Raw genomic sequence first — 14,553 nt, forward strand, 5'->3', positions numbered from 1 at the left:
ATATTTTGGGACAGCAGGTTAAAGTGCAGAGGATGTAGGAAATTAGGGAGAATTTCAGTGATCCTGGAGATTATGTCTGCAGGAAGTATGTTTGGTTGCAAATCCTTTTGGATCACATGGATTGGTTGGAGCAGTAGTTAGACGCAATGAGGAAGTTACAGGAGCCAGGGGTGCAATGGATGGCAGTTTCAGGAAGATAGAAAGACCACCGATATCGTCAGGTAGATGGACTACCGCTAGCAATGGCAGGTGAGGTAGGCAAGAATCTCCCATCTCAAACAAGTATGTTGCTTGAAACATGAATCGGGAATGTGACAGCCAGGTTTCTGCTACCAAGACTAACTTTACTATAATGGGGAGGAATGGGGATTTGGGGTGGGGGGGGTGGGTTAAAGGAGGGTAGGAGGGTTGAGGATGTCAGGTTGCAGGGATCATTCTGGTAAGTCAGGGGCATAGAGAGACGTTCCTTCCATGAGAACTACTCGGGAGGCTTTAAACTATAAAGCGGGGAGACCCCCAAAGAGAGTGTGAGAAAAGAGCAAAGTCTGAGGCTGGGACAGTAGTGAAGAGGAGCAAGTTAAACAGTCAAGACAGGCGAGAGCAAGGCAGAGAATGAAGTAAATTAAGTTGCATTTATTTCGATGCATGAGCCCTGATAGTTAAGGCAGATGGTCACAAGGCATAGTTGGGAACATAGGACTAGGATATCATAGCTATTACAGAAATGTGGCTCAGGGAGGAGCAGGACTGGCAGCTTAATGTTCTAGGGTATAGATGCTGCAGTAAGGATAGAAAAAAGGGGAGGTGGGGGGCAAAACAGGAGGGAAAGTGACATTTTTAGTTCAGGATAATGGGTGGAATGGTAGCACAGTGGTTAGCACTGTTGCCTCACAGCACCAGAGAGCCGGGTTCAATTCCCGCCTCAGGAGACTGACTGTGTGGAGTTTGCACATTCTCCCCGTATCTGCGTGGGTTTCCTCCGGGTGCTGCACAGTCCAGAAATGTGCAGGTTAGGTGAATTGGCCATGCTAAATTTGCCTGTAGTGTCAGGTGAAGGGGTAAAATGTAGGGGTTGCGCTTCGACGGGTCGGTGTGGACTTGTTGGGCAGAAGGGCCTGTTTCCACACTGTAAGTAATCTAATCTAATAACATTACAGCTGTACTTAGGGACGGTATTCCTTGGACAATGTCCAGTGAAGTTATGTGGGTGGAATTGAGGAATAGGAATGGAATGATTACTTTACTGGGATTGTATTATAGGCTCCCTAATTGCCAGTGGGAAATTGAGGAGTAAATATGCAAAGAGATACTACATTGGGTTGGAATATCTGATCGGCATAGACGGGTTGCTCTGAAGGTCTGTTTCCATGCTGTACATCTCTATGACTCTATATCAGTAAGAACTGATGTAATGGTAGAGGATTTTAACTTTCCAAACATAGACTGGGACTGCCATAGTGTTAAAGGTTTAGATGGAGAGTAATTTCCTAAGTTTCTACAAGAAATTTTCTTTTTCAGTCTATGCATGTACCTACTAGAGAAGGAGCAAAATTTGACCTTCGCTTGCAAAATAAGGCAGAACAAGTGACTGAGGTATCAGTGGGAGGGGCATTTTGCAGCCAGTGATTGTAATTCCATTAGTTTTAAAATCGTTATAGAAAAAGATCAACCTCATCTAAAAGTTAAGGTTCTGAATTGGCGGAAGGCCAATTTTGATGGTATTAGGCAAGAACTTAGAAACGTTGATTGGGAGAGGTTATTTGCAGCTAAACAGAAAGTGAGAGGCCTTTAAAAATGAGATAACGAGTTCAGATTTTTTTTTCTGTTAGTGTAAAGGACAAGGCTGATATGTGTAGGGAATATTGGGTGACTAGAGAAATTGAAGCTCTGGTCAAGAAAAAGAAGGAGGCTTATGTCAAGTATAGACAGTTGGGATTGAATGAATCCCTAGAGTATAAGGGCAGTAGGAGTATACTTAAGAGGGAGCTCAAGATGGCAAAAAGGGGATATCAGATGGCAAATAGAGTTGAGGAGAGTCCAAAAAGATTCTACAAATACATTAAGGGAAAAATAGTAACACAGGAGGGAATAGGGCCCCTTAAAGATCAACAAGGCCACTTATGTGTGGAAGTCAGGAGATGGGTGAGATACTAACCGAGTACATTGTGTCTGTAATTACTGTGGAAAAAGATATAGAAGCTGGACAACTTGGGGAAATCAAGAGGATATCGTGAAAAGTGTCAGTATCACAGAGGAGAGGTGCTGGTCATCTCAAAATGCATAATGGTGCATAAATCCCTGGGACCTGATCAGGTGTGTCCCAGAACTTTGTGGGCAGCCATCTTCCACAGCTACACTGGCACCACTTTTTCCTCCGCTACATTGATGACTGTATCAGCGCTGCCTCGTGCTCCCATGAGGAGGTTGAACCACTTTACCAACACCTTCCACCCCAAACTCAAATTTACCTGGACTGTCTCAGACTCCTCCCTCCCTTTCCTAGACCTCTCCATTTCTATCTTGGGTGACCAAATCAACACGGACATTTACTATAAACCGACCGACTCCCACAGCTATCTAGACTACACCTCCTCCCATTCTGCTCCCTGTAAAAACGCCATCCCATATTCTCAATTCCTTGTCTCCGCCACATCTGCTCCCAGGAGGACCAGTTCCAATACCGTACAACTGAGATGGCCTCCTTCTTCAAAGACTGCAATTTTGCCCCAGACATGATCAACGATGCCCTCCACCACATCTCCTCCACTTTCCGCTCCTCCGCCCTTGATCTCCACCCCTCCAATCGCCACCAGGACAGAACCCCACTGGTCCTCACCTACCATCCCACCAACCTCCATAAACATCGTATCATCCGTCATCATTTCCGCCACCTCCAAATGGACTCCACCACCAGGGATATATTTCCCTCCCCTCCCCTCCCCTATCAGCGTTCCAAAAAGACCACTCCCTCCGTGACTCCCTTGTCAGGTCCACAACCCCTACCAACCCAACCTCCACTCCCGGCACCTTCCCCTGCAACCGCAAGAAATGCAAAACATGCGCCCACATCCCCCCCCCCACCGTTACTTCCCTCCAGGACCCCAAGCGATCCTTCCACATCTGCCACAAATTCACCTGCACCTCTACACACATCATTTACTGCATCCGATGTGGCCTCCTCTATATTGGGGAGACAGGCCGCCTACTTGCGGAATGTTTCAGAGAACACCTCTGGGACATCCGGACTAACCAACCCAACCACCCCGTGGCTCAACTCTTCAACTCCCCCTCCCACTCCACCAAGGACATGCAGGTCCTTGGACTCCTCCATCACCAGACCATCGCAACACGATGGCTGGAGGAAGAGCGCCTCATCTTCCGCCTGGGAACCCTCCAACTACAAGGGATAAACGCAGATTTCTCCAGTTTCCTCATTTCCCCTCCCCCCACAGTGTCTCAGTCCCAAACCTCGAACTCAGCACCACCTTTCTAACCTGCAATCTTCTTCCTGACCTCTCCGCCCCCACCCCCACTCCGGCCTATCACCCTCACCTTAACCTCCTTCCACGGGCGGCACGGTGACACAGTGGTTAGCACTGCTGCCTCACAGCGCCAGAGACCCAGGTTCAATTCCCGCCTCTGACTGTGTGGAGCTTGCATGTTCTCTCCGTGTCTGAGTGGGTTTCCTCCGGGTGCTCCGGTTTCCTCCCACAGTCCAAAGATATGCGGGTCAGGTGAATTGGCCAAGCTAAATTGCCCGTAGTGTTAGGTAAGGGGTAAATGCAGGGGTATGGGTGGGTTGCGCTTCGGCGGGTCGGTGTGGACTTATTGGGCCGAAGGGCCTGTTTCCACACTGTAAGTAATCTAATCTAATCTAAAAAAAAATCTATCACATTTCCAACGCCCCTCCCCCCTCCCTACCTTTTAGCTTAGCCTGCTTGGCACACTTTCCTCATTCCTGAAGAAGGGCTCATGCCCGCAACGTCGATTCTCCTGCTCCTTGGATGCTGTCTCAACTGATCCATCGATATATTCTCCAAAATCCTAAAGCCTAACAATATCCTTTTAATTAGAAGGACCATGTGTGACTCCACAATAACTTAAAAGAAATGAACTGAAGTTGCATTATAAGGATTGTACTGGCTTATTTTGTTCTCCAAGAATCCCACCTTATTACTATGATGAATATGTTAAAATTGAGGTTACAAATTACCATTGGATACTTTAAGATATAAAACTGAGCCAAATTAAAATAAAACTGTTGTTTGATTAAAAGTCTTTTATCTTGAAACATTTTCACATTTGTTAGCTTATTTTTACATTAGTTTGGGCCATCGAAACAACCATAAGCACTAGACCTTATTTTTAACCTGGGCAACATAGCTGTTCTTCGTTCGAGAAAGTGTTTACAACGAACCACAGTCAAATTGTTCACTTGATTCATCAAGTCAAAATAATTAAACATAACATAATTCTCCTGTAATGTAACATATAAGATATATAAAAAAATTTAATGTCATTTATTTTAGAATTTGGATTTTGAGTTAGTGACATAAGGGCTTTGGTTTGTGTCTATGAAAGGGTTTAATGATTACATTTAGAGCTTTCTGAAGCCACGCTTTGGTTAACTATGGTTCGTGGAGGCTAATGGAAATTTGGTTACTTTGAGTGATTTTTTTTAAGAATGACTAAAGTAAACAGTGTGTAATATATTGGGCTTCAGTCGGACCTTCTGGAGTGTTGATTTGGAGATGCTGGTGTTGGACTGGGGTGTACAAAGTTAAAAATGACACAACACCAGGTTATAGTCCAACAGGTTTAGTTGGAAGCACACTAGCTTTTGGAGCACCTGATGAAGGAAGCTAGTGTGCTTCCACTTAAGCCTGTTGGACTATAACCTGGTGTTGGGTGATTTTTAAACTTCTGGAGTGTGGTTGTTTTTGGATGAGGGGAAGCCCCCATAACCTGAAGAATTTTTTTTATTTCAGTTCATGTTTGAGTCCTATTTTTAATCTAGATTTATAAAATAGTTTCTACTGAAGCAGGGAGATAGTACAGAACTGTTAAGACATAGGTTAACACTGTATGAGTAGTTTAATTTGAAAGTTTCACATCAAAAATGTTTGATTCAAACCCTGAAGATGTTATTTGAAGCTGACTTCTCGTTTTAGTTGTGTGAAGACTCGAGGAAGAGGCTATCAGATTCACAAGATCAGGAATTGAAGCATCAGTTAAGCTGTAAAGATGTGATAGAGAAAGGAATTCCTTCTGGTCTTTGAATACTGTAAAGGGGTGCTGTTACGTTTAAAAGGCTTGTATTTTACTGTGTATTTTGAAATTTTTATATTTGTGCTTTTAGTAAATAGTTTGGTTTACTCTTTATTTTTTGTTGCACAATATCTTTTCCTTTTTTTGATGAAACCAAATCTGCAACATTGAATGCTTGTGCTTCAGTGAAAGACTGCCTTATTAATAACAAATAAAATCTATCAAGTCATATCTGATTAATCCCATCAGCTGGGAGAGCAACACCAACAATGATGCTGCACATTTATTAATTTTTTGGGAGTGAATGTAAGAGAATCTTATTTCTTATTTCTTTCTCCAGGTATTCCTGACTTCAGTCTACGTGTCGCCTTACAGAAGTTGTTGGAGGAATATAGGGAGGTCAGTAAACCTCAGAAAGAGAGCAAGTTCTACAAATTATCACCTGCATCAAAGATTCGTCCCCGAAGGAAGGCCAGGAAGTACCTCTATGCAATAGGTTTTTTTTTAATTGTTCTTTCTATAATTGAATGTAATCATATTTAAAACTACCAACAATATCTGATACATCGTCAAGTTACAATACAATTGGTATGTTGTACACATTTGCAAGTTTAGAATGATTTCATGTTATCTTTGCAGCCATTATGGAATATGACCATATCTTCTTTTCTTCTTTCACAATCTCTTTAGGCTGTTTGTGACTCAGGTCTGCTGTAATGTTTGATTTCTAACATGTAGAGATTGTATTTCCTACACTTAGTACTTTCTTTAGCTTCCCTTTAATGTAGTTACATTGTTTGCTTCAACTACCTCCTGCAATTACTAATTTTGGATAATAGTTATCCATAATTTTGGATAAAATTATTTTTTGCTGAATTTGATGTTGAATTCTTGCTGACTATCTTATATTGGTGTTTTCTAGTATTTCTGTTTCCAAGAATGAATGTTCTCTGTCAATCCATTCTATCAAAACCTCTGATAACTTTTAAGACCTCTAATAGGTCACGCTTTCTTTTTGAAGAGAACAGAGACAAAATATGTCAATCTTTCCTGATATGTATGTTAAATCCAATTCTGGATATCGATTCTTGAATTGCAAAATCCTTTCTAAGTTTCATATGCAACAACTTTAATTTGATAGTAAATGCCTTTTTTGTTACTTCATTACCTTCCACGATCAGAGCATTATGTCTCTTGTGCCCCTCTTTTATTAGGATTCTGTTCATTACTTTGCATACAAGTGGTTCTAAGCTCTGTCAGAAACAAAGCATTCTTTTCGAAATTTTCTTTCAGTAAATTTATCAGTAGATATTTAGAGGAAAGTCCATAATTTTCCATCCACAGTAAAGGAACAACAGTTTAAGCTATGACCAATGAAAGCTATTCTGAAAGAGTTAGTGAACCGTGATGACAAATATATCTGTCTCTGTGCAAGTGAGAGTTGTCACCTCTCCTGGGGTTTCTAGCTTTGAGCAAGTAAATTATCACACTGCCTGAATAGCCAATCGCATTAAGCAATTCTTATAAATACCAAATCAGGAACAAAAAGCATTTGATTTAATAGTTGAGTTTTTAAAAAATGTTACCGAGCATGAAATAAAGATCGAAACGTACACCAGAGGTGAAGTTAGAAACTGAAATATCGTGAACTTTAATATCAATATTTTAAAATTATCGTAATTAATTGCAGTAGAGACATTGAACAATATCCCACAATATTGTCAGGTTCAGGCTAGTTGTTCATAGAGGTTATTACTTACTTTATAAACCACATCGAAAAATGTGCTGTTACTTCTGTGCAACATTTGGAAGAATATTGGATAATGGACCACAGCTTCAGAAGTTTTGGTTTAATTTGTGTTGCACTAAATCCCAAGGTTGAAATCCTATTCTGTGAGGTAATGTCAGTGAACTCACCAATGACTGTTCACTATCGAGCTGTGCAAATTCTAAGCCAAACTTTGAGTTTTGTTTTATGTCATTAATACATCCCCAATGTCAGGTTACTGTTCTTGAATTTAAATTCAATAAAACTGATGTTTAAATGGAAACAGTATACTTAGATCACAGCACAGGATCTGATTGCAGGCATGATTTTTAAAATCATTTCTTATTGCAAGGAGGGTACACCCGACTTCAGGGGGGACGCTGGAGTGACAGCAGAACTCTTAGTTGTGTGGAACGGTTTGATTCATTCAGTCAGTACTGGACCACGGTGTCGTCCCTCCACCAAGCCCGAAGTGGACTAGGTGTTGCAGTACTCGAAGGGATGATCTACGTAATAGGTGGTAAGTAACATCACTGGAATGTAAAGAATTAAATAACTTTGTTGCTCATAGAATATAAAATTCTCAACTCAGTGGTTGAGAGTTGCCTCATATGTATAGAGAGGTCCCTCATTGCTTTTGCATTGGATGAGTGTTTTGTCTCCTTTTTTATCCACCTGTTTATAATTTTTGCAATGGGAATAAGGCACAAATGGTGTTTTTGGTATTTTGTAATTTTGGAAAGTTAAAGTGTATTTCAAAAACTTTAAATAATCACATTTTTAAGAGCAACATGAGAAATAACCAATCTGCTTGGGCTTTCATTCTCTATCTCATACTCCTCTCTAAAGCTAACAATGGTTCTAATTCCAAGCTATTAGACTTTAAAGTTGATGTATTGGATAACTTTTCAGGCTAGGGTGCAAGTCTTTAACACTTCAAATAGTGACTCCTGGAAATGATTTGTTAATTCTAATCGGTTTCTACTGCTGGCTGCTTTTATTGTGTCTCACCATTATTATAGATGATATCAAACAGGTCTTCAATCCCAAAAGCAAATTGTTTGCCAGCTCAGACCCTTCCTCTAAAATACTTTCACTTTTTCAATTTTGTTTATTGGTGGTAGACATATGACATACGTAACTCCATGTCCTCATGATTATGCTGCCATTTCCCTTTATATGATGCTGATTATTTCTTCATCTCAAAGTTTTAAGTCTTCTATATATAGTGAGCTGCTTGGTTGGATTATTAAATTGTGTTTGAGATAATTTTCTTCTGCATACCTGAGTTTTCAAGGAAATTGAGCACGTGGTGCCTCAGTGTTTCCTTCAATAATCTGGTTACTGTCTTCAATCTAGAACATCATTTTTTATTGATAAGAACAATATTTTACTTTGCTATAATTAGTTTTTGTTTCTGATCAACAATAGGCTTATTTCTTTGGATGGCAAGGTGGAAAGGAAATGGAATTAAATTTGAGAAATGGGATTAAATTGCTAAATTCATTGCTCCTGACTCGGACATTTTGGGTAATTTGGGATAATTGGGGAAATTTGAAGCGCTTGGGCAAAAAAGTCATTTTGGTGCTTTTATAGAATCTAATGGTGTCACTTGCAGCATAATTTAATAGTAACATACAAAAGACATTTCTTTTAGCAGCTAGAGACTTATTCTCAGTCATAAATGAGGTCTAAAATATTGTTCAATTTTACAAAACACCTAATGGAATAAATTCAGCTAAAGGAAAAATTACATTTTTAATTTTACTGACTACAATAGGTTCAGAAAGAATTTACAATTTTCAATCAGGTGACAGTATTTATGTTTGTGATGCCTTGAAAAGATTGAAGATGAATGTGATCTGTTACATTTTTAAGGTGAAAGCGACTCCATGATTTTTGACTGTGCTGAACGATATGATCCAGTAACTAAACAATGGGCAGCGGTGGCCTCTATGAATTCCCCACGATGTGGACTTGCTGTGTGTGCCTGTCATGCTGCTATTTATGCTCTCGGTAGGAAAATTTGTATATTAATTTTATACATCAAATACTTCTGTCGATAAGTCACATCAGCCAGCCATATACGACTGATAGGAAAAGATACTTTCAGTGATCCCATATCCTTGCTGTCAGAGAGAAGATTTCTTCATAAGTTTTGGACACTGCCAGAGGTTCCTGGTTTGAGAGTCACCTAATAGTTCAATAACTTTGTAAACTGGACACATGGCTGAAGGAGGTACTTGGTTTATCTGATATTAGACTACAAAATACTGAAGTCTATACATTTAGTGCAGACCTAGCCTTGCCACTAGGCCAGTTATTACAGTACCACTTCAATATTGACATCTACACAGCAATGAGGAAAGTTGCCCAAGTGTGTCCTGTCCACAAAAAGCAGGATAGATCCAACCCAGACAGTATCTCTGTCGACTCGCAGTCATCAGCTGTGATGTTTCTACTAATTTTCTCAGAATAACCTGCTTACTGACACTCAGTTTTTGTTGTGCCAGAGCTAAACAGCTCCTGACTCATTACAGTCTTGTCCAAATATTCGCAGGAGCTGAATTCCAGAGGTGAGAGTGATTGTCCTTGATGTCAAGGCAGCATTTGATCCATGCATGGTATCATGGAGGAGAAAGTGAGGACTGCAGATTCTGGAGATCAGAGCTGAAAATATGTTGCTGGAAAAGCGCAGCAGGTCAGGCAGCATTCAAGGAGCAGGAGAATCGACGTTTCGGGCATGAGCCCTTCTTCAAGAATCATGGTATCATGGAGCCCTGGCTAGAGTTAATGAAAATGAATAAAACTCTCCATTGGTTGGAATCATAGCTTCCACAAAGGAAGATGGCTGTAGTTGCTGGAGAGATTGGTCATCTTAGTGTGTATCATCGAGAAGATATACTGCAGCAACTCACCAATTCCTTTGGCAATGCCTTCTGAATCCACAACCTTTACCACCTAGAAATACAAGGGCACTCCTTCATCTTCAAGTTCTCAAGGCACACTATTATAAATATATTGCTGTTCCATCATTGTTGCTGGATCAATATGGAATTCCCTTCTTAACAGCCCTGTGGGCTAAGCTTCACTCCAGAGACTGCAGTGGTTCAGGAGGCCACCTCAATACGACTTTCTTAAGAGCAATTAGAAATGTGTAATAAATGCTGTCTTAGCCAGTAACACCCACATCCCATAAACAAATCAAAAATATATATAATTACCAACTTTTAAATGACAAGAAGACAAAATTTGACTATTCAATTGCAAACTGTCATATTTTGTCCTATGGCAAGTTGAATGACCTGGTGTTTTTGTATTTTACATTCTTATTTATAAGTTTAACACTAAGACCTTTTTTAGAAGTGTAACTCAGACAAAACAATTCAGACAATGGAGGCATTTCAGCTACTATCACGTTTGAGTACAGAAGATCAGTAATGTGAACGCAATCTTTTCAAATTGTACGATTTGGAAAGAGGAATACATGGCAATAAATACACAAATTTAGCAAATAAATGAACAAATGTGTAATAATTTTTAGAATGTTTATAATTGTGATTAATTTTTTTTCTAGACTTGAAAGATGATTTTGTCAGTTTACAAGAGGACCCAGAGTTTTTATTATTAATAATCAGTGCATATGTTTTCATTATTTCCAGGAGGATGGGTAGGAGCAGACATTGGGAAGACTATGGAAAGATTTGACCCCTCTGACAATAAATGGGAAGTTATTGGTAACATGCTTGTCCCTCGGTACTTCTTCGGGTGTTGTGAAATGCAAGGTAAGGCACTATTTGCACAAATCTGACTAGTTTCTTCTTAGACTTTCTCATACCAAATGATTATTAAGATTGCTTGAGGTAGATGTCAAGATTGTACATGGTTGAATGATTTTAGAAATGTAAACAATCTAGCTTCCATCTCTGCTACAGTACCAAAATACCTTGATCAAAGTCACAACTGACATCCTATGAAATTGACTTAAGTAAACAATCCCTCTTCATTCTTCTCAACCTCACTACAGCCTTTGACCCAATTCCTCTCCACCATCATCTGGTTGAATGGAACCTCAGTCACTTTATTCCATCCTTCTCTATCCACAGGATTAAATGCAAAGGATTTTCCTCCTATTGCTGCAACATCATATCTGATATCTACAGAAGATCTGTTCTTGCCCCTGTGCTATTTCTCATCTAATGCTGCCCCGTGGCAAAATCATCCAAAAATATAATGCTGGTTTTCATATGTATTTGGATAATGCACAGCTCTATCATACTACTCAACCACACTACATTGGTCTAAATTGTCAGACTGCTTATCTGAGATGAGCAGATATTCCTTATGCCTTTAGACAGTTTACAATGTGAAGGCACATTATAAAACTAAGAAGACTTTGGTTGCATTTATTTTTGTATTTTATTCTTAACACATTGGACTGATGATTGAATAAAATATAATGACTTTTATTCTCACTTGCTTTTCCATGTTTTCTCCTTCCTGGTCTGAATCTCAATGAGTTCCTGCAGCAGCTCTTCCTGATCTCAATTTTTGTGTGTGCATCTTTTCAGTGTTAATTAGTAAGCTATTTAAACATGAAGATAATTTCAGCAAATCTACTCCAATCCACAAATGATTGCTTTTGAATAACAATTGCTCATATCAGTGGGGAAGCTCTCATTTACAGACTTGGAAGCTTATGCCATATACATTTCCATTGATTTGCCAGTCTTCAGAAAGAAATAAATTAACTGTCAATACAAATCAGAAATATTTGTAATTGTTTCGTAGGTTTAATTTATGTTGTTGGAGGTTTGAGTGACTCAGGGTCAGAACTCTGTTCAGCTGAAATGTTCAATCCTCTCACAAGGCGTTGGACACAGCTAGATGATATGAAGACAAAACGAGCCTATGTTGGAGTAGCTGCTCTGAATGACTGTGTTTATGCTGTTGGAGGATGGAATGAGACTCAGAATGCTCTGCGGACAGTAGAGAAGTATTCACTTCAGGAGGTGGGTAATGTTTATTTGTCTTTATAATTTATTTTATAATAAAGTTGTTCGAAGGTTTTCATGGTGAGAGCAATAACATCGAGGAAGACAATTTCACAATTTGACTGAAACTCTGAAATCAACTGGGAGGAGGTGAGGACTGCAGATACTGGAGATCAGAGTTAGGGGTGTGGTGCTGGAAAAGCACAGCAGGTCAGGCAGCATCTGAGGAGCAGGAGAATCGACGTATCGGGCATAAGCCCTTCCTGATGAATGGTTTATGCCCGAAACATCAGTTTTCCTGCTACTCGGATGCTGCCTGACTTGCTGTGCTTTTCCAGCACCATGCTCTCAACTCTGAAATGAGCAGTTGTTCTGATATAAGAGTTCCTTAGAAGAACTTAAAGCACTTGACTATCAGGGAGTGTATTCTGCTCACTGTCTGGACAAATGACTGGAATAGGTGAAAAAGTAGATTGTTATATGTTGGGTTATAGGACTATAGCTGAGATCTGACCAATCAGCTCATTGTGTTTACCAATCCAATAAATATTAACATCCTTGATATTGATTAATTGTCTGTGGAGAATGGATGATAATGAGCTTCTTGAATAAGGGCAGTGTCACTGATGAGGATGTTGCCACCTTGGGGTATTGTGGTGTCCAAAGGTCTCTGTGGCTTCTGTGAAATATTTTGTTTACAGTGGGTGATAGATGAGTGTGAGTCCAGATATGGCAGTTGTGAAATTGATGCTGTTCTGGAGCTGACTTGTCTCAGTAATTCTATTTGAAGCAGGTTCAATGTTCTTTGAGCCTAATGTGTAGGTGCTAAGTCCATAACCCAGCAATTTAATGCACACCATGCAACTGTAAACTCATCTATGTTGGAGAAACGTGTCTCAGCTTGACCAATCAACAATAAGATCCTGCCTATTTTCCCATTCACCAACACACATCTATACTAGTTGTTCCTCCAGATGATGGTCAGTGTACATTGCCAAAATATGCAGGCCATAAAACTTCTTCTCAGGAACTGTTTTGAAGGAAACAATTGCTTTTCAAAGTAAACTTTACATGCATAACTATGAAATCAAGTTGCTCAATGATTTACTTAATGTTCTTCAAAAAAGATCAAAATAAAATTACCGCTGGTTTGGTAAGATTACAGTAAGAAAATAGAGATTATCCAACACTGTTGTAAGTCTCTTTGTATAATCTTTTTGTCTATGGAATCCCGGATGATTGTGTATCAGTTGACAATGGCATGATCTTGACAAGTTTATGTGTTGGTTTCAGAGTAGAAAAGATGTAGCTATTGCTTTGGAAAGCAGTGACTACAAGACTCTTATCAACAAAGACATTTTAGGGTTGGTGTTCTTCAACTCTGAGATTTACGTACGTCTCACTTCTGGTCTCCCCAACAGCCTTTTCAAATCAAATGATGTACTCAGCATAATTCTATCATTGGCTTTTTTTATGTGCTGATTTCAGGGAAGTGAGGCACGAACTCAAGAATCATCCCTCCTGTGTTGTTGGAATAAATGGGATGGGCCTGCAAGGATTCGAAGGTTAAGCCCTTCTCCATTCACTTAGGAAGCTGCAGAAATTCCTTATTAACTTAGTAGCCCACCGAGACCTGGGAAAGCGGGTTGCAGCTGGGAGTTGAGCATTTGCCATAAATGAGATTCTCCTTTATTTCCTGGTGGAACATTCTGCACTGGAAGGTTTTAGCTATCTTGTAATGATATAAAATCTGATGTAGTGAGCTAAGATTTTTAAAAAATTGTTTTCACACCCCTCCCCAACAATGCTCTCTATTTCTAGGAGAAGTGGTTTGAGGTTTCACCAATGAAAATGGCAAGAGCAGGTGTTTCAGTCATTGCTGTTAATGGCCTTCTTTACGCAGTAGGAGGGCGGACATCAGGTAGGGATTCCTCAGCTCCTGTTACTCTGGACTCTGTCGAAGTTTATGATCCTCATACTGACACGTGGATAGAAATCGGGAATATGATAACTAGCCGATGTGATGGTGGAGTAGCTGTGCTTTAATGGTTGATGATTTCCTTCTGATTTTTTTATCAAAAAGACTTGTAGATGAAGAAAATCTGTACATCAGATTGAAGTGTTACCATTTATTTCAATTGGGATAAATAAAAATTTTGTAAGTTTGAACAACTGCCATTGGATTTCAACCTGATGACTCTGGCAACATTATATTCAATTTACAAAACTTGCTTCTGTTACTTGTCTCAATTAAATGTGTAGGTTTCTATAATTTCACTTGAAATAAACTTGATTTAACAACTGAGAGTTTCAAACCATCATTCTATACTGTCAGGGAACCAGGTTTTCATTTGACGTTGTGGGTTTATCCAAGTTCATGCTGGATTTTAAAATTCTCACAGCAAATATAAATAATCTAAAGGCAAAACAGGTATTTGCTTAAAACCAGTGTTTTTCTTTTACTACAATGCAGTTTAGAAAAACAAGAATTTGTTCTCAAGAACTTGAAGCTACATTCAGCAT

General features: G+C 39.5%; 1 protein-coding gene across 2 annotated transcripts in view; it reads left to right on the plus strand.

Moving 5' to 3' along the window:
* Nucleotides 1-14,332, plus strand: part of ipp (intracisternal A particle-promoted polypeptide) — a 28,193-nt gene extending 13,861 nt beyond the window's left edge. The window contains exons 3-8 of one of the 2 annotated variants that reach the window (XM_060830484.1): nt 5,609-5,764; nt 7,389-7,556; nt 8,915-9,052; nt 10,699-10,821; nt 11,828-12,048; nt 13,852-14,332. In XM_060830484.1, coding sequence (XP_060686467.1) covers nt 5,609-5,764; nt 7,389-7,556; nt 8,915-9,052; nt 10,699-10,821; nt 11,828-12,048; nt 13,852-14,076 — 1,031 coding nt within the window. In that variant the 3' untranslated portion in view covers nt 14,077-14,332. The remainder of the gene's footprint in view (nt 1-5,608; nt 5,765-7,388; nt 7,557-8,914; nt 9,053-10,698; nt 10,822-11,827; nt 12,049-13,851) is intronic. The other variant, XM_060830485.1, reaches the window with a different exon arrangement.
* The last annotated feature ends 221 nt before the right edge of the window (nt 14,333-14,553 follow it).

The sequence above is a fragment of the Hemiscyllium ocellatum genome, chromosome 9 (genome assembly GCF_020745735.1).
Source record: "Hemiscyllium ocellatum isolate sHemOce1 chromosome 9, sHemOce1.pat.X.cur, whole genome shotgun sequence".
In the NCBI taxonomy this organism is placed as follows: Eukaryota; Metazoa; Chordata; class Chondrichthyes; order Orectolobiformes; family Hemiscylliidae; genus Hemiscyllium; species Hemiscyllium ocellatum.